The sequence below is a fragment of the Drosophila erecta genome, unplaced genomic scaffold, assembly GCF_003286155.1.
Source record: "Drosophila erecta strain 14021-0224.00,06,07 unplaced genomic scaffold, DereRS2 tig00000126-arrow-pilon, whole genome shotgun sequence".
Classification (NCBI taxonomy): domain Eukaryota; kingdom Metazoa; phylum Arthropoda; class Insecta; order Diptera; family Drosophilidae; genus Drosophila; species Drosophila erecta.
In genome coordinates, this window is record NW_020825209.1 from 5,329,593 (window position 1) to 5,348,421 (window position 18,829).

The 18,829-nt window shown below is 43.1% G+C and overlaps 6 protein-coding genes across 7 annotated transcripts; 2 read left to right on the top strand and 4 right to left on the bottom strand.

The window, feature by feature from the left end:
• Window positions 1-2,566: 2,566 nt before the first annotated feature.
• LOC6549846 (transmembrane protein 41 homolog) lies at window positions 2,567-7,139 on the bottom strand. The gene is made up of 4 exons (XM_001977541.3): window positions 6,618-7,139; window positions 6,142-6,442; window positions 4,780-4,908; window positions 2,567-3,586 (listed from the first exon to the last, which is right to left on the bottom strand). Exons 1-4 carry the CDS (start codon window positions 6,637-6,639, stop codon window positions 3,076-3,078), a joined length of 963 nt encoding a protein of 320 aa, XP_001977577.1. The 5' UTR covers window positions 6,640-7,139; the 3' UTR covers window positions 2,567-3,075.
• A 180-nt stretch (window positions 7,140-7,319) lies between these two features.
• LOC6549847 (coiled-coil domain-containing protein 137) lies at window positions 7,320-8,670 on the bottom strand. Its single transcript, XM_001977542.3, has 2 exons — window positions 8,494-8,670; window positions 7,320-8,424 (listed from the first exon to the last, which is right to left on the bottom strand). The coding sequence occupies exons 1-2, from the start codon at window positions 8,574-8,576 to the stop codon at window positions 7,509-7,511; spliced, it is 999 nt and encodes a 332-aa protein (XP_001977578.1). The 5' UTR covers window positions 8,577-8,670; the 3' UTR covers window positions 7,320-7,508.
• A 554-nt stretch (window positions 8,671-9,224) lies between these two features.
• Window positions 9,225-11,296, bottom strand: LOC6550190. 2 transcript variants are annotated; one of them, XM_026982287.1, is made up of 4 exons: window positions 11,179-11,296; window positions 10,828-11,112; window positions 10,443-10,630; window positions 9,225-10,333 (listed from the first exon to the last, which is right to left on the bottom strand). In XM_026982287.1, exons 1-4 carry the CDS (start codon window positions 11,294-11,296, stop codon window positions 9,233-9,235), a joined length of 1,692 nt encoding a protein of 563 aa, XP_026838088.1. In that variant the 3' UTR covers window positions 9,225-9,232. The 2 variants fall into 2 exon arrangements, with proteins under 2 accessions (XP_026838088.1, XP_001977579.1); XM_001977543.3 differs by having other exon boundaries at window positions 10,828-11,118.
• Window positions 11,297-11,708: 412 nt separating this feature from the next.
• LOC6550191 (NADH dehydrogenase [ubiquinone] flavoprotein 2, mitochondrial) lies at window positions 11,709-12,969 on the top strand. Its single transcript, XM_001977544.3, has 3 exons — window positions 11,709-11,908; window positions 12,039-12,557; window positions 12,711-12,969. Exons 1-3 carry the CDS (start codon window positions 11,870-11,872, stop codon window positions 12,879-12,881), a joined length of 729 nt encoding a protein of 242 aa, XP_001977580.1. The 5' UTR covers window positions 11,709-11,869; the 3' UTR covers window positions 12,882-12,969.
• Window positions 12,970-13,140: 171 nt separating this feature from the next.
• LOC6550192 (micronuclear linker histone polyprotein) lies at window positions 13,141-15,759 on the bottom strand. The gene is made up of 3 exons (XM_001977545.3): window positions 15,042-15,759; window positions 14,038-14,441; window positions 13,141-13,738 (listed from the first exon to the last, which is right to left on the bottom strand). The coding sequence occupies exons 1-3, from the start codon at window positions 15,651-15,653 to the stop codon at window positions 13,717-13,719; spliced, it is 1,038 nt and encodes a 345-aa protein (XP_001977581.1). The 5' UTR covers window positions 15,654-15,759; the 3' UTR covers window positions 13,141-13,716.
• A 76-nt stretch (window positions 15,760-15,835) lies between these two features.
• Window positions 15,836-18,772, top strand: LOC6550193 (probable ATP-dependent RNA helicase DDX10). Its single transcript, XM_001977546.3, has 2 exons — window positions 15,836-16,525; window positions 16,597-18,772. Exons 1-2 carry the CDS (start codon window positions 16,139-16,141, stop codon window positions 18,691-18,693), a joined length of 2,484 nt encoding a protein of 827 aa, XP_001977582.1. The 5' UTR covers window positions 15,836-16,138; the 3' UTR covers window positions 18,694-18,772.
• Window positions 18,773-18,829: the final 57 nt, after the last annotated feature.

The window sequence follows — 18,829 nt, forward strand, 5'->3', positions numbered from 1 at the left end:
TCGCTTTGGTAACCACACACCGTATACAGCAGCTCCTCCTGGCTCCAGGGCATGGCAATTAAAAAATAATACACGGCTAGCAAATTGTGGCCCTTTGTCGGCCCTGTCACGTCAGCCAATTCACATCACATCACTACCAAGCCTACCAAGCGCCTCAATCATCGGCCAATTGCAGATTCACTTTCGGGCTCCAGGCTCTTCAAACACTTGAGTTTCGGCACACTGGGTCAAGTTGTTTCGCAGCTTTTTTAAGCCGCTTATTTTCTCACTTTTTTCAAATCATGAAGGCTCATTTAAAGCTAACTAAACACAAATCTTACATACAAAGACAGGCTCTTAAATAGAACGTTTATTGTAGCTCGCCTCGATGGACCAAATTTCGATTGGTGGTACTGAGTATTTGAGTATTTTCTTGTAATTTGACAGCTACTGAGACTTACTTGGCCCACTGTGCGCTCCCAGTGCGAAACTTTGAAAAGGGCACGTTCGCTAGTGAAGCGGACAAGTGTGTCCGCCCTTCTCCCGCCCTGATTGATTTGCATAATTGGCAGACTGGGCGACAAAGTGGATTAGAGTCGTCCGCCCTGGCCCAGAAAGCACACTTGAGACTCGCAATTTGGCCTTTTCTAATGCCGAAAAAACACATTTGGGCAGACGAAATTAAAACGAAAATAATTAACCCTTCAGCTAAAAACAGAATTACAAAGCGAATGGGCTAAAACATGCACACATATCTGCCATTTGCTTATAATTAAGCAACTAGTTGTTTTGGATAAGAAAGAAGCTAGTTAAAAAGTACATAAAAAAGGGTTTCATAGAAGGGAATGTGCATTCATATCAATTGCAGTACCAAATTACATTTGTAATCCTCATTTAGCAACGACTTAGCTCGACTTTTGAAAGCCATTAATCAATAATTTCCCTCATAAACATATCAATTAAACAAAAGCAGAGCCAGGCGGTTGGCTAGATACCAATTTCAAATTTAATTTTCGCCCATTTGTGAGGGGTTGGCGGCAGGTTCTCCACTACGTAAATCGTTCTACAAAGCCCATGGCTGCCAACTAATGAAGTGCATAATTTACAAACGATTACGATTCCCTTTGGTTGCCCCTTGGTTGCCTCCAGTGCCACTCCCACTTGCACTCCCATTTGTCTGGGCGCATTAAGTGATCAGAGTTTGTTGCCTGAAACAGACAGAAAGACAGAAAGGCAGCAGCCAAGTCGGCTCATATCTGTACTACTTAAGCCCAATAAAGATGTGCATATTTTTTAGGCAATTACCAAAAGTTGGCGTACGCCTTTGTACTGATGAAACGCATGGCAGGCGAAATTATGATGTCGTTAATACAATTTCTATGCTGGCACGGTCGCACAGTGATGCATCGATGCAAGGAACGATCCAAATAAATGTTTTTGCTTTTGATTGGTCAAGCCTTGAATCAAATGAATGATATCATTGTGCACCTTAGACTTTCTTATTCTTAATCTTCGAAGCCAACGTGTATGGGTTCACCCATAGGCAATACCCACTGTTGTCTTCACCGCGGTCCTTTATGTTTCACTACACGCGTCCTAAATCAATTACGAAGAGCAGAACAACAGCAGATAAGAGCCACATTGTCCATGATGTGCGTGGTTGGTATAGCTTGGAAAAAATTGCTATGCTATTTTGGTTTGGCAACGTGTGTGGGGACACCTGTAGCACTGTCTGGCTGGAAGACCTTCTAAGGAAAAGCAAGAGAGAGCACTATTAGATACCCATTACTTAGCCAATAGGAGTGCGAGCGGCAATATGCAAGCAGCCCAATTGTTTTTCGGATCTTTAAGTTTCAGGATCTTTCATACGGACGGACAGGGTTGACCTGTAATAAATATATATTCGATAAATATTTATTTTACCTGCTACACCGATTGCAACGAGTCGTGTATACCCAGCGTGCTGTATACCCTACGTGCACCAAGTACAATAACCACAAGCTTGCAGACTGTTGGCAAGAAAAAATCTCGTGGGGCAACGCAAAGTCTCAACAAAAGTAAATTAAAAATATTTTTGCAAAACGGATTTTCGCAGTTAATCCTTTTAAAAAAGTTTGCCTAACTAATTGAGCACACAAATCAAATGTAGGCCAAAACCGCAAGAATAACAAGAAGGCGGCCAAGAAAAATTGAGCAGAGCCCCAAGAATAATAAAGGCTAATTAAAACCATAACAAAGAATAGGCGACAAGGGAAACCAAAGTTTTGCCCGATTTAAGTGAACAATTAAGATGGGTGAGAAGGTAGAAGGCCAAAGTTTTTGCCAAGTAAATTCAAAGTTACCGCCAATATTTCAAAAGCTTACAGAAAACGCATAGCTTTTCTCGATAAGCTTAAATTTCTCTACATTTATAACGTATATTTGAATTCAATCTCACTGTGTACTGTGTATATCATAATCAAATTATTTACATATATGCTTTTTTCAAAGAGTAAATGGATTTGTTAAGTAAAGATATTCTTGCCCATGATAAGTGGCCATGTCCTTAGTTTTAGATATGACCCAAAATAAAACACATATTTTATAATTCGTATTTTTTTAACATTTACTTGCAGACACATACACTTTTTATCTTTTAACTGACATACGCTGCGTAATATTCAATGGATTTCTGCTAACTTGATTTACTTAAAGGAGAACTTTTCTATTAAATACTGCAATAGCACTAACTTAAAAACGATTGATGGAAATATATGATGCAAAAGTTGTTTGGTAAGAATAAGTTTAGAAAAAAATTCATAATTTTTATAATAGGATAAACACAGATATTTTGTAGTTGTCTTAAACATAGTGGATCGAGACCCAAAGTGGCATTCCGAAGTTTTTCTAGGGGCGGGCTTTTCTTTTGTTTTCCTTTGCCGCGTTCAATTACAACAAAGAAAAAACGCGGTTTGTGTGTGGCGTGTGTGTGTTTGTTTTACCTCTTGTTTCTGTCGTAGTGTATAAATTACAATTAATGATTTTTCGGTTTGTTTTGGTTTCAGTTTGGGGAATAGCATATATATAAATATAGTTTGAACAGATCCTCCAGCCAGCTTACGCCACCTTCTTGTGCTTGAACTTGTTCTTGAGTAGACCGGGCAGCAAGGATGCACAGGCGCAGGCCATCAGGATGCCCATCGAGGTCCAGGAGAAGGCCTCGCTCGAGCTGGTCATCTTCTGGAGCGTCTTGCCCGCCTGGATGGCGATCACCGAGGGCGGTGCCACGCCGCAGAAGGTGCCCAATGCGAAGATGTGCAGCGGCACTCCGATGACCGGCGATGCCAGGTTGATGAACCAATTGGGCAGGATCGGTGTCATGCGCAGGAATAGCATATAGTTGAACAAACTGTCCCGGTACTCCTCCACGTGCTTCGACCACTCGCTGGTCTTCTTTGGCCAAAAGTGACGGATCAGACGGCGTCCGACCAGATTGGAAAGTGTATAGCATAGGGTGGCGCCCAGCGCCGAACAGAAACAGATCAGGAACAGGGCGATCGGGAACTTGTACAGGAATCCGAGCAGAATCGAGAGAAACAGCGATCCGGGAATGGCGAATGTTTGCAGGCTATAAATGGATTTCAATTGGGTCAAGGTAACCAGTCGTAGGCGGTTTCATCTGCATTACACTTTGAATGCAGTGGCAACTAAATTTGAAGACCTAATCGATCTACTTTATATGCCAAAAATAGCAAAACTATTACAGATTTTCTAAGAGATTGCGAGTATTCAACGTATTTTTTTTTCCTGGTAAAAAACATGTTCTGTCACATTTGCTAGCCTTGTTTCTTGGAAGCACTGTGCTTGGGATTAAAGACAGATCGTACGACTAGTAGGACGCGTGCTCGAACGTCTGTGGGCGGTATTTATAGACGCAATGAGTTGACAATGACACCCCCAACGTCCGACAATCCCGCTCACTCGTCGCATTTGGCATCGGACCACGTATTCAACAAATGCCCGATAACAAATGCACGGGCCAATAAAAAATGTTCACTAACACACTGTTGCAAGGCCATTAAGTTACGTATGTGCTTTAGCTTTTGCTTTTGATTTTGATCGTTGCCTCTTTTTTCATTTGTTTATTGCTGCCTTGACTGGGGAAGGGGCTAAAAGCGCACTTCAATAAACAAAATCCACAAATCAAAATACTGACGACAACAAAATAATGTCCAGCTCAGCTGATTTCTGCGACGAAAACAGCAACAAACACAGAGAATGCGTCATATAAACGAGCAAAGTCGATTTTTAGGCAGCACATGCTGCGTGCACTGGGGTGGACCTTGTTACATTGATAAACATCACACGCACTGATAATAACTAATAATTTTCATCAAAACCAAAATTCACATTGCGTATACGTTATTTCATTACCCATACGCACAGTGAAACACTAGTTTTGAAACACTAGTTAGTTTGTAGCATTGAATTCAAGGTCCACCCTAGAGAGTGCAAGTAGTATGTGAGAGCAGGAAGGCAACCTGCTTCCTACAGCTATCTCGCTCGCACTTCACCGTGCTGCCCACGTAATTAATATGCACACTATGCGCTTCAAACGGTGATCGTGAATTAATTAAGGTGGAAATACACACAATCGCACGACTGACCGTGAATAGTTTGTGGTGCGGGGTCTTCGTTTTTGGTAATCGGGTCAAGGTCACTGCCGGAGAATAGAACTCTTTCACTATCTAATCAGTCGGTGACCGACTTTTGATACCGTTCTTTCGGTCTCTAGCTTGTGCAGATTTGGTAAAAGGATACAATACATAGGCGACCACCACGCCGAACATCACTTCGAAGTAGTACATGTCCTTGTAGCGATCAAGGACCTTGGCCAGCATCTTAGCATCTTGGATATCACGCGGAATTTTCAAGTGTTGTTTCTCCGACCTGCGGATATTGGGCAAAAAGAGAACCGAGACGAGGTGTAAACACAGTCTGTAGATACAAATGTATGTATACATATATATCGGTGGCGTGACTCAATGCGTGTGTATATGTGCGAGTAAACCCTCTCGCCAGATAGCTCTGTAATTTCAGACATTTTCCAGTCAAATCTGGCTATTCAACTGGAGCTTGGCTTAAGCATTTCAAAACTGGAAAATGGTATAGTTTTTTACTATTTGATTAAGTAACTAATTATCAATGACTTGTTATTTAATAAATACTATACTTCAGCAGCTATTTGTAAATAATTCCTATCTTTACTACCCAAAAACGCCTCTTGAATGGAAGCAAACGAACGATACTCAGATAAGTTTTTTTTTATAATGCCGTAATAGGTATCGTGAATTGGTTACTATTTCAATTACTTTATATTCACGGTATGTCAATGTGGTAAAAGCACAAACACGAAAAGAAACTACAATATAGATAAGTAAAATTTCACAGCGTTATCAATAAGAATAATGAGTCTGGCAAGCGACTTAAAAAAAGATTGAGTAATTTTCAACCTCGTTTGCTAAACAAATTTAACAAAAAAAAACCAAGAGATTATTCGCTGACTTGCTGATTTCATGCAAATCTAATTTCGATTAATTCAACTTGTTATGAATTGTTGTATACAAACGTCTTGAACTTTAAACACTTGAGTGCTTATTGTTTTAGTCCCTCACAGAACTAGATTTTCAAAGAACAATCTGTTTCAGGTGAAGATAATATGTAGATAACAATGAAAGTGTGCTAAAAGGTTTTGCTTATGCAAAGCGTGACATTTGCGTTAAGTTACTTATTTAACTTTGGCTCTTATAGTTCATATTTAGATATTCAAGTGGCATAAGCTTGATATTGTAATTTTTGATCTAGCCAACATTGATATTTTGAATACGAATGGAGCTGTTTTACATCCAAAAACTGTAATATTTATGATATTTGGAAGTACAATACAGTTTTTTTAGAGGCGTGATGGAGCTACCTAGATAAATGACTGCCTGGCATATCTAATCATAGTTGGATGTGGTCTAGCTATTTTAAGCGGATCTTTGGCCGACATCTCTGCTCGCAAATCATGCGAGACAAACTGGCACACACACACACATAGATGCCACTTAACACCTCACAGGTGCACGAATGCGCTGGGGACACATCATTGTAGGCGCTTTAACCCCAGAATGATCCACTTACGCATTGAGCTCGGGGAATATGGCGTACACATAGCACATGGTGACCAAGCTGGCCACAAAAATGCCCACTACGATGACCAGGGACTTCTTGGTGGCCTTCTTCTCGTCGGCGGACATGGCCTGTTTTTGCGGAGTGGCCTGTTGTTGTTGCTGCTGTTCTTGTTGCGGTGGATTAAGATCTTGTTGCTCCTGTGGCGGCACCTGTGGCAATAACGTAGTAGTGGCCACCTGATCCGTGGAGTGTTCCTGAAGCGCCTTGGTCCTGCCATTGCGCATCGTAATCCCCTCGTTAGCGGACATGGCTAAAAAACAGGGGAACATGCAGATGTGAGGCATTAGAATGCAAGGGAACAGAGTGCACTGACTAAGGGTTAGTTAATTGGCGTTTTTGGCTTCACGGGCTGCGCACTGGGTACGGGTTAATCACCGTTCCTTCGCTCAGCTGATAAGCAAAAACAACAAGAACAGCACACTCACCCACACCAGTGCAGCAAGACATTGCGGCTTTGACACGATGTACGTAAGCCCGAGTTGATGAAAAAAATTATAAGCCTTCTATAGCCGATTTTAATTCACTATTGACTCATTTAGCGTCTAAGCTATTTATCAATTGTCAGTGATATTTGTGTCTGTATTTGCGCGCCAGTCACAATTTGTTGTTGTTTTCCTCTCTATCCGCGTGCCTGTGCGTATATATATATATATTTGTATGTGTGTGTGCGTCTACACACAATGAATTTAATCAATATAAAAAAAAATAGGAAGTTGGCTAACAATATGTTGACAACGCTGACGGTTGTTGCCTACTGAGCTCTCAGCGTTTTTTTTTTTTAATTTATTTTGTTTTTCACTTTGGCCGACTCTTGTGGCGGACGCTCACGCTGAAAAAATTAGTTTAACTAAATTAAATTAGTTTCATAAATTTCCGTCGCGACCAGTGTGACCGAAAGCGCAGTGTCGAATAAGGCCAAGCTGAATTGTGCACAGCAACCGTACATATACCACAAATTAAGGTGGGCAGAAATCTAATCTGGTCACACTCAAATATTTAGCGCACCGTCTTAGTTTTTTTTAAACCTTTCCTTTAATATTATTTAATGCCATTTATAGTAAATATTATGAGAATGCCTGCATAATCAAATGAAATACCTTTTTAATCAATAAATATGAATTCAATGCTGTTGAAAAGAGAACATTTTTGTTTGAAAATATATTTACTAAAAACCTTATCAATATATTTAACATTCTATAATGAAAATCCGACTGCACCTCAGTAGAAGTAACTTTTGTGATTCACAAAAGCTGTGACAACAAAACGTTGTTTTAATGTTAAAAAAAAATGTACGTCAGTATCTAGCCTAGAATCTGTCAGGCATCCGCTGTCGTCTTGTTTTTTAGCTGACGGTACAGCTGAACCATTTTGCTGCGCTCGGTTTCGAGCATGGACCTTGTGGCCAAGGGCAAGTCCTTCCGCTTGCCCTTCATCTGTGCCTTGGTGGGTGCTTTGAAGGCGCTCTTGGATTGGGCAGCCAGCTTCAATCGACTGTCATCGTCGTCCTCCGGCCCCCGATTTGACTGGACCTTGTCGGGATCCAGCATGGATTTCAGGAGGAGATTGGCTTTACGTCCTGGGCGCGGCACTGTTTCGCTTTTCTCCGCCTTGCGTGGCAGGATTTTGAGGGAAGGCGGAGCATGAACAATCTCGCCAAATGCCACAATATCCTGTTTGTATTCCGTTGGCCCGGCATTTTGCTTCTCCTCGGTATCAACCTCTTGCTGGGCTTCCTTGTAGGCCCTCTTGACCAATTCGCGACTGGTTTTCGCATCCATGGGCTTGTGCACGATTGGAACCTTCTTGCGACCCCTTTTGCCCGCCAGCCGTTGCTCCTTTTGTTTCTGCTTGAGCAGCTCGTCAATCTCGTTTTTGGGCCTCTTTTGGACCGTAATCTCTCCGGTTTTGGGGTTTCTTATCACGTTTACACCATACTTGGCCTCGTAGTGGGCTTCCCGTACGGATGCACTGGTCATGCGATTCACTCGGTGCAGATAATCCTCGTCCGTTTCGTTGGCAAACTGCTTGATGTTCCGCGTTTCCTTCGAGGAGGAACTACTGCCAGCTTTGGATGCTGGACCGGATTTCGGCTTATCCTCCCGTCCGATTTCGCCCAATCTTAGCTTCTTGCCCGATTTGGTGGCGTTGGCCAGCTGCTGGAACTGACGAAACTTGAAGGACACCTGCTGCTCATCCTTTTTCACAGGCGGATTGTTCGTTACTTTGGAAAGTCTGCAATGTGAAATGGTGGAGATGTTAGTTTAGCTGGCTTTCCTGACTGACTTCCCACTATGCACGTACTTTTTCTCCTTCTGTTCCAGCTGCTTGAGGGGATCACGGACGCCGTGGTGCTTGCGCACGGGAATCTTTCGTTTGCGAGCCATTACATCGGCGTTATTTGTTTAATTTGTATAAAACACACTCGTGGTATTGACCACATGGGTAAATATACTGAACGGTATGTTTGCTGGCAAATACCAAAACAAACTATAAATATACCAAATTATTTTTAGCTTGAACTCAAACCTTTAGCGCTGAGAATAATAAATGAAATATTTAAATTCCTCTTAAATCCCTTAAATTTATATATACACATAATTATTTTAAAGTATGCATTGTATTCAGCACACTCTGTTCTTAAATTTAATAATACATTTCAAGAAATAAATTTCGATGCTATAATAAAAAAAACATTTTATTGAAAGTGGTAACACGTTATATTTGCAGTAAAATCAAATATTTAGTCTTGTATTTTTGTTTTGATTTATTGTTGTATTAGTTTAAGAACAATAAAATGGAAAAAGATTCTGAAATGGAAATTTGGAACTCCCGGCTTCTATATACGAATTATTCATATGTATACATAATACATATGTTTAAGTTTAACGAATTCATTTCATAAGGCTAAAATTAATTTAGCTGGACATGAACTTTGTTCTGATAGCTAAATAATGGCAATGCTTATTAAAGCTGGATGTAAATTAATTGTTCGTTCTTATCAAGAACAAACATTAATGTTTGATCAAAATACGTTTATAATTTAAAGTATGTATGAAGAGCCAGCAGGTGTAGGATCATTATCATCGCTGAAGTTCAGAAGGTAGTCATCGTCAAAATTGTTATGGGGAGAGCTGAATAGTAGTGATTGATCATCAACGTTGTTGTATGTAGGCGTCGGATTATTGAGGAACTCCGGCATAGGTTGGGCCATTGGGAATTCATCCTCATCCAGTTTCAGTCGCTTGCTAGGCGGTGGCTCATTAAAATAAATACCATAGTTCAACAACTGGCTTGCAGTATAGCTGTTGAGAGTGCCTGTGGAGGTGGTGGGTATATTGTCGATCACCCAGGAAGATATGTTTTTCATGGGTGAGAGAATATCGACTCTAATAATTTCGGGTTTATCCGAAATTTCATTAGATTTCTGCTCATCTGGCTTTGTTTTCTCGCCGCTGTTCACTTGCTTGCCCACATCATCCGGCTCCTCCTCTCCTGATGCCTCTCCTCCAGATTCCTTGTAGTCCGATACGGATGCCTCCATTTCTGATCCAGATTTCTCATCATATCCGTCCTGTTCTGGATCCAAAACCTTCTCGGACATTTCTATTTGTACTTTCTCCTCATATCCTTCATCTTCTGCCTCCATTTCGTCATTTAATACCTCGTCTGAAGCTTCCTCTAACTCGTCTCCAGATGCTTTCGCCAATTCTTCTTCTGATACTTCCTCGGAATTATCGTCTGTGGCCTCTATTTCTTCGGCGTCCTCTTCTAATTCCCCATTTTGGTCATCTGTCTCTCCTGAATGAGAAAGCCAATCCTGAATCTCGGATTTCTCCTTTTCAATATGGTTTATCTTTAGATAGGGAGAAAATCGCACTTGCTTTGTTGCAACATATTCGTCTTCCCTGCGATTGGCTAAAATGGATCGCAACGGAGTCTCCAGCTTCTTCGTCCTGACTTCATTGTCATCTGGTCTAATATACTGAATGATATAGTTTTTGAGGAAATCCGATGCAGACTGAAATGGTGAAGTATTGTTTGAAACATCGAATGGAAGACTAGCGATCTTTGGCTGACGATCTTCATTTATGTCGATATGCCCTCCAGTGACATCCGTCTTAATAAAATTCGTGTTATTCCACTGAAAAACGGAAAAGTTATTCACGTAAAGCTGTATATTGAAACAAATTTCGGGATTAGGAATTGTTTTAAAAGTACTGTAATGGAATGGGTATTTCGTAACTACTCACCTGTTCCTCCAATTCATCTATCAGCTTGCTCATCTGTAAAATACTGACTATCTTCTTGTTACGATTATCCGTCATACTCCTCAGCATAATTGTCCACTGGCGATCCGACTGGCCCAGTAGTTCCTCCACTGAGGCTAGTTCCTTCTCGGCCTCTTCTTTTGAGGCTTGTTGTTTGCGGAATTCCTGGACTAAAAATGTAATATATTTGAGAATCATTCAAATAATACAAATGACCAACATTATGCGTATACAACTTATACTATCAGAAAGGGTATAAAGAAAAAAAAAACATTTTTTTGTTGTTGGTTATGATTATATGGCTGACTCCATTATACTCCGTTATACATATGTAAATGTGCAATGTAATTGTTTCACAGAATCTTACCGATACTGCGCGATTCGAGGATGGTGTTCTGATGATCCTCGTGCTCGGCCAAATCCTCATCCATCTTCATTTGGTTCTGGAGCTCTTGCTCCATGCAATGCACCGTGCGATAGAGGATGTCCTGCAGGTCGGTCATTCCGAGCAATTCCTCAATTTGCAGAATCTGGAATATACAGTCCTGCATTATGGTGTTGGCCTGTGCCAGGCTGGCACAGTTATCCTTCGCTTCCAAGGCACACTGTTTGGCCAACATCAGGTCAAAAAGCATCTGCTCCAACTGCGGCTCTATAACTGCAACAAGAAGAAACATGTACGGAATCCCCTATAGATTCGCGATTTATGCCTACTCACGCTGCTCTTCGGCGTTCAATTCCTGTCTCTTCTTGAGCTCCTCCTCGAGCTGTGCCATTTGAGCATCATTTAGCCAAAATTTCCCAATAAGTTCTTTGGCAAGCGGATATTTTTCCATTTTCAGGCCGTCGAACGTTGTCACCTCGATAAACTTTCAAGTTTGCGCGTTTCGCAATTAATCGGAAATCGATTGGTAAGGAACAGCAGCCAGTGCTGAAATGTGTCATAGATACGGAACATCGGAGTCACGGCAATATATATCGCTTACAGTTTTACACAACTTAAAAATAAGAGGGAACAAATTTAAAGTATAGTTAAAATATAGTTAACTATATAGTAAATATAGTTAAAAAACATATTTGTAATGCTGTAAGAACTAAGAAGGAAAATCTGCATTTAATGTCTTTTAAGTGTCAACCATATTGGTACTAGATAAATATTTTATAAAACCCATATATTTTTTAAATCCTAAATGACTGTAATCACCGAAGGAGTGATTAATAGATCAAATTGTTGTACAAGAGATGTAAAGATTTGTTTTTCTCTGACGACAAACGCCAGTGTTGGAAAACGCTCCACCGAAAATCAGCTGTAAGCGGTGCTTGTTAAAAAAAAAACTGACAGCAGCCGACGGACTTCACATAACATAAGAGCAAATTTTCAGCCTTTTCATTATTTTGGAAACGCCAGAATGCTGACAAACTGTGCCTCCAAAACGCTGGCCGCCGTGGTGAGTAGTGCAGCCAACCAAACTAGCCAGTCATTTGCGGTGGCAGCCCGGGGGAGTCAACCTGTTCCCCGGGTTATATAATTCGCGACAGGAAAACAATAACATTAAGGATATGTGTTGTTATTTGCAGCGCGCCAACATCCGGGCCATTGCCACCAGCAGTGCCCGGGCCAGCGACAATCTGTTCGTCCATCGCGACACACCGGAGGATAATCCCAATATCCCGTTCGAGTTCACGGCGGAGAACAAGAAGCGCGTGGAGGCCATACTCAGCATCTATCCGGAGGGGCACAAGCGCGGCGCCATGATCCCGCTGCTCGATCTGGCACAGCGCCAGTACGGCTGGCTGCCAATCTCCGCCATGCACAAGGTGGCTGAGATCCTCCAGCTGCCCAACATGCGCGTCTACGAGGTGGCCACTTTCTATACGATGTTCATGCGCAAGCCCACTGGCAAGTATCACATCCAGGTGTGCACCACCACGCCCTGCTGGCTCCGCGGATCGGACGACATCCTGGAGACCTGCAAGAAGCAGCTGGGCATCGGCGTCGGCGACACCACCAAGGACAAGAAGTTCACCATCTCGGAGGTCGAGTGCTTGGGCGCCTGTGTCAATGCGCCAATGGTGGCGATCAACGATGACTACTATGTAAGCAATTCTAGCTGCAAAATGTGTTTCTTGGTCATTTGATGGTACATGCACTTACATCCTCGTCCAAAGATTCGATTTTAAAATGCTGAATTCGATTGATGAGATTAGATTGTGCCATTCGACATTTCTAGCGTTTCCTTCATTTTTCAGGAGGATCTGACGGCCAAGGATATGCAGGACATCCTCAACGACCTGAAGGCGGATAAGATATCGCCACCTGGCCCACGCAACGGACGCTTTGCCAGCGAGCCAAAGGGCGAGCCCACTTCCCTCAGCGAGGAGCCCAAGGGACCTGGCTTCGGTCTGCAGCCCGGTCTGTAGAGGATGAGCAAGGAGCAGAACCTATCACTGATTGTCGAACGAAAGTTAAATAAATGTTAAGCAACTCTTAGTGGTCATTGATAAAGGATTTTTGAATTATTTGTGGAAGCACCCTATTAATTCTAAAAGACTTTCTTTTCCAGTTTGAAACCTTAAATGTAAAATAAAAACTCCCAAAAGAAAATCGAAAGCGTAGACTAGTATAAGTTACTAGATGTGGAAGATCGCCAGAACCCCAATGAAAGACAAAAGCACGAGTGGGTTTTTTACATTTAATGATTTTTTTCTGTAGTAGAAACGGCAAAGTTCCCTTGCTACTTATTATGTTATTACTTGGTGTGTACTATTGCATACGTACGTATGAACGTATATTATGAATTGAGATGATTGGAAGAGTAGTTAAGAGGCTATTTTCAGCTGCGACAATTGGCCAATATGGACATCAATTACTCAAAGTATACCACTAAAGCTACAGATATTCAGGCTTACATTCTACGCTGGTTGAGTGCAGCAAAACCAGTTATAATACTACATATATGCACTGTGCTGCCATCCTTCGCCAGTCCTTACTTATGTGCTAAAATCCGAATTATATATTTTGTATTGTGTTGCCGTAGATGTGCCTGCCAATCGTCAGCATTGTGGACACGAGGTGATTTGGCTTCGCCAACATTTTTAAAACCAAGAACGAATGGGGAAAGAGTTTCTTAAAATTCAACTAGATCCGCCTTGGGTCACCTCTCCACGTACACCGGTCATTAGGTCCTTAGAATCTATGTCAACCAAAAAAAAAAAGAAGACGATGTCTTCAAGAAGGCGGGGCCGTTGCCTTTCCTCAATCCTCGCCGTAAAAAATGCTAAAAGTAAGAATGAGTAAAAAAAATGTGAATATAAGTAAAACGGTTGTGTGTGGGTATCAAAATTATAATTAAAATAAAGAAATAAGACACAGTGCAACGAAAGGGGTAAAGAAACTGAAAGTATTCATAAATTTTGGAAACGTGATATTAAAAAATGATCATTGCAATGAAAAGTGACAAAACTGGGCATTTGAAAATAAATTGAAAACTTTGGAAATATGAAATAATTGTACGAATTACTTTAGAGCTGTGTCATTATTCTAACCTTATTTTGTATATAGAGATATTAAACGCACCGGTTTTTGGCGGCAGACCGCTTCGAGGAGCGTTCAATACGATTGTGTAGATTGGTCCTGGGATAACATTCATCGACTAGTCGCTCAGTCTTTTTTGGCGATTCGCGCAGCTCTTTGACATCAACGTTCTTCTGGGTTATTATTTCCCTCATGAACTTTTCGATTAATGCGTTGCACGCCAGATTTTTCCTTGGCTCCCAGGAATCATCTTGGGGTCCATACTTCTTCCATCGAATCTTAAACATATCGCCCTCCTTGGTGACTACATGATCAATTATTTTTTCCACTTCCCATTGCTTTTCAGGATCGGTTGGAGCATCGACTTTCTTGGTACCGGCGGTCGTTCGACCTCGTCCTTTGCTTTTTTTAACATTTTGCGTGGTCTTCGATTTTGCTGCAACCTTCTGCAGAACAACGATGATAAAAAAGTTGGAGTTAATAGATCAAAATAATATCTTATAAACTAATGAATCTGAATGTGCGAGTAATTTTTGGCTATGGTAAGCTCCATATAAAGAAATAACTCTCCACTTACATATTGTAATACGAGTTTCATATTGTAATGTTTCTACGATGGTTAACGCCAACATTTTTACAACATTTGTTACATAATGGAGTTTTTTGAAAGGTTTTAAGTCTCGTTGTTTTGTATGTGCTGACCAAAATGTTGCAGAAAGAACTGAGGTTCAAGTTCTTATTGGAACTTGTATTACACCATGTATTGGTAATTCAACATTCAAAATAATGGAGTGTTTTAAACGGTTTTAGGTCTCGTAGTTTTGTTATGCTGACCAAAATGTTGCAGAAAGAACTGTGGTTCAAGTTCTTATTGGAACTAGCATTACAACATGTATTGGTAATTCGACATTCAAAATAATGGAGTGTTTTGAACGGTTTTAGGTCTCGTAGTTTTGTTATGCTGACCAAAATGTTGCAGAAAGAACTGTGGTTCAAGTTCTTATTGGAACTAGTATGCTTAAGTTTTTTTCAATTTCATGTCTCACCTGGGGTGGGGCTGATTTGTCATCATCCATGTCCACATCGTCATCGGCCTCCGACTCCTCGTCAGCGGCCTTCTTGCCATTTTTGGCGGAAGCAGTCTTAGCCCTGCCCAGCTTGCGCTTCTTGATTGGACTAGATGCATCTGCGGCGGCTCTGGATGTGGTGGGCAGACCATCGCTATCTTCGGTGGCAGTGCGCACTGATCGTCGTGTCTTGCGTTTGATCCCCGGCTTCTTTGACGAGCCATCGGCACTCACGTCCACCGAGTCCGAATCATTGACATCGTCCTCCGAATCCTCTATAACGTTCTTCTTACCATTTTTGATGGCCGAATTGGTGACGTTCCTAGCCCTGCCCACCTTGCGCTTGTTCCTTGGAGTTGATACATCCGCGGCGTTGGAGTTGGAGGTCTGGTCATCGCTGTCTTCGGTTCCAGAGACCACTATCAGTGAAGCCTTCCGTTTGTTGGCCGGCTTCTTGGATAATCGACGTGTGGTGCTAGAGGACCCGGTGTTCTCATTGGATGCCTGCGGATCCTTCTCCTCGTTTTCGCTCTCAGCGGCAACTCCGTTCCTGCGTTTATTTTCTGCCACTTTCCTTCCCAGCTTGGCCATATTGCTCCTGGGTATCCGTTAGTGCTCCCTTGTGCGACAGCGTCCTTTCCGCGAATCGATGGCGATTCCGATCGGAAAGCAAATGGACAATTGTTTACTTCGATTGCCGCGTACCAGAAAAACAAATTTTCAATAGTTTTTCGACGACTGTACACTTTGCAGTGTTACCAGACAGTAAAACGGCAAATGCACGAAGGCAAGATATGCAGTTCTATGAATATTATATATATTTACTTGGAATATATATGGGATGTTGCAAGAACGAATTGAAGAGATCGACTAAAGTAAAAATATTATTACAAGCATTTTTTCCAATTTTTTAAAAACAGTGGTACAAAATTACTGGTAGGAATTAATCGATACATTCGACTTGAAATACGTATGAATCGATTTATGAATCGGTTTTTCTATCACCCGTAATTCCAACCGCGTGCGAATTTCAATACATTTCGAATCGAGCGCATTTCGACCAATAAACAAAGGGTATGCAGCGCCAGAAACCCAAGGGACCCGGCAAATCGGGTCCGCGTTTCAAGCCGGGATCTGGCAAGAGCAAAGGAGCTCCTGGTGGCCGGAAGAGTGGCGACCACAACCAAAAGCGTCCGCGCCAGGAGCTTAACAAGTCGAGACTGGCCGCCACCGAAGCGGAGATCCGGGAACTGCAGGCCAAATATGCGGAGATCGATGCCACTTCCATCAAGAAGTTCGCCCAGTTTCCGCTGTCCAAAAAGACCCAAAAGGCACTGGCGGAGTCCAAGTTCGTGCATCCCACGCAGGTGCAGAGGGACAGCATTGGACCCGCTCTGCAGGGCAAGGATGTGCTGGGCGCGGCCGTCACAGGCAGTGGCAAGACACTGGCCTTTCTCATACCCGTAAGTTGGTCCACCCGCTACTCCGAAAGAAGTTGCTGAATGCAAGTTATACAATGGTTCATCTATTGCAGGTTCTGGAGCATCTGTTCATGAACAAGTGGTCGCGCACCGATGGCGTTGGCGCAATCATCATCTCGCCCACCCGCGAGCTGGCTTACCAGATCTTCGAGACACTGAAAAAGGTGGGCAAGCACCACGACTTCTCCGCCGGCCTCATCATCGGAGGCAAGAACCTGAAGTTCGAGCGGACTCGCATGGATCAGTGCAACATACTGATCTGCACACCCGGCAGACTGCTGCAGCATATGGACGAGAATCCGCTCTTCAATACGAGCACCATGGAGGTGTTGGTCCTGGATGAAGCCGATCGCTGTTTGGATATGGGCTTCCAGAAGGCCCTGAACTCAATCATAGAAAATTTTCCACCTGTGCGCCAAACACTGCTATTCTCGGCCACGCAAACGAATACGGTGCAGGATCTAGCGAGGCTTAATCTGAAGGATCCGGTCTACGTAGGCTATGGAGGAGCGACGCCAGGTGAAGAACCCAGCTCCAGTACGAAGAAGGCACCGAGCACAGCCGTCTTGGCAGTTCCCGAGCTTTTACAACAGAGCTATGTGGTATTAAACCTCGAGGACAAGATCACCATGCTGTGGTCGTTCATCAAGAACCATTTGAAGCAAAAGATCATTGTGTTCGTATCCAGTTGCAAACAAGCCAAGTACCTGTACGAGATATTTTGCAAACTGCGGCCGGGTAGCCCGCTGCTGGCTCTATATGGAACCCTACATCAGGATCGTCGCATTGCCATCTACGAGGATTTCCTTCGTAAAAGCCACGTCGTCATGTTCTCCACTGATGTGGCATCGCGAGGTCTGGACTTTCCTGCGGTCAATTGGGTGGTGCAGTTGGACTGCCCCGAGGATGTTTCACAGTACATTCATCGAGCTGGACGATCTGCGCGAAACAAGACACGCGGCGAGTGTCTGTTGGTTTTGACACCCAGTGAGGAGGAGTACATGATTGGTGCACTTAAGGAACAGTTGAATATTGATATTCGTTGTGTACAAATCGATCCCAAGAAGCTATTCTCGCCGCGCGTCAAGATCGAGGCCTTTCTGGCCCAATTTCCCGAGCTGAGGGCCACCGCCCAGCGCGCCTTTCTTTCCTACATAAAATCCGTGTTCCTGATGCGCAACAAGCGCTTGTTTAATGTGTTTAGCCTGGATCTAGATGCATTTGCTCAGTCGCTGGGCCTGGCGGTTACGCCGCGTGTCCCCTTCCTCGAAAAATTCCTGTGGCGCCAGAAGCAGCTGCAGCAGCAGAACAAACAAGGTGATAACACAACTGATACCAATCCAGTGCTTAGCAAGATGACCAAGCAGCAGAGCTTTGGCGGCGGTGACGAGGATGAAGAGAACAGTGATGATGAAGACTTTATCAAGGTGAAACGTAAGGATCACGATGTGGAAGGAGAACCAGTTCAACTGGACGAAGACGAAGCCACAGAGAATGAGGCAGAGGCCCCACTTGTAGTGCCCAAGCGAGAAAAGCTGGTAACCAAGGCCTCGCTGGCCAAAAAGGCGCTGAAGAAGAACCTGCAAGTCAACTCCAAGCTGAAGTTTGATGACGAGGGCGAAACTATGGCAGACGATCGCAGCCAAATGAAGGCTTTGAGTGCCAGGCAGAGAACAGAGAACCAAGACGACGACGATGGTGGCATCAATCTAATGCTGTCCAAGGCACTGCTCACCGAGGAGGATCAATACGACAAGCAGCGGTTCCGGGAGCTGGTCAAGAAGCGGCACAAACTGCAGCGGGAGAAGCTGCGCAAGAAGACGGAGGAGGCCAAGGGCAGCGACGAGGAAGAGGAGCAGCTGGATGATGACAATGCCGAAGATGCTGCCAGTGAGAGTGACCATTCAGTGGACCTCTCCTGGCTGCCGGATCCCGACAAGGTCTACAAAAATAAGGCTAATGCTTCGGATCAAAATGAAGACGCGCATGCTGAATCCAAATCAGAGTCGAGCGATGCATCCGATGATGAGGAAGCCGACGGCGGCGAAGACGACTCCGATGATGAACCCGCCTACAAAAAGTCCAGGCTGACGAATAAGATGACTCTAATGGACACGGAGGCCATAGCGGCCAGTCTTTTGGGTAGCTAAGTGGGGAATAAATTAATGCAAATTACTTTGTAAACATAACGTGTAGTTTAATAGAACTTTGTTTTTATTGATACTTCAATTAGCGATGTTATTTTAATTGGGCTCAGTTAAAGGAAACTAAACTTTAACTATAAAT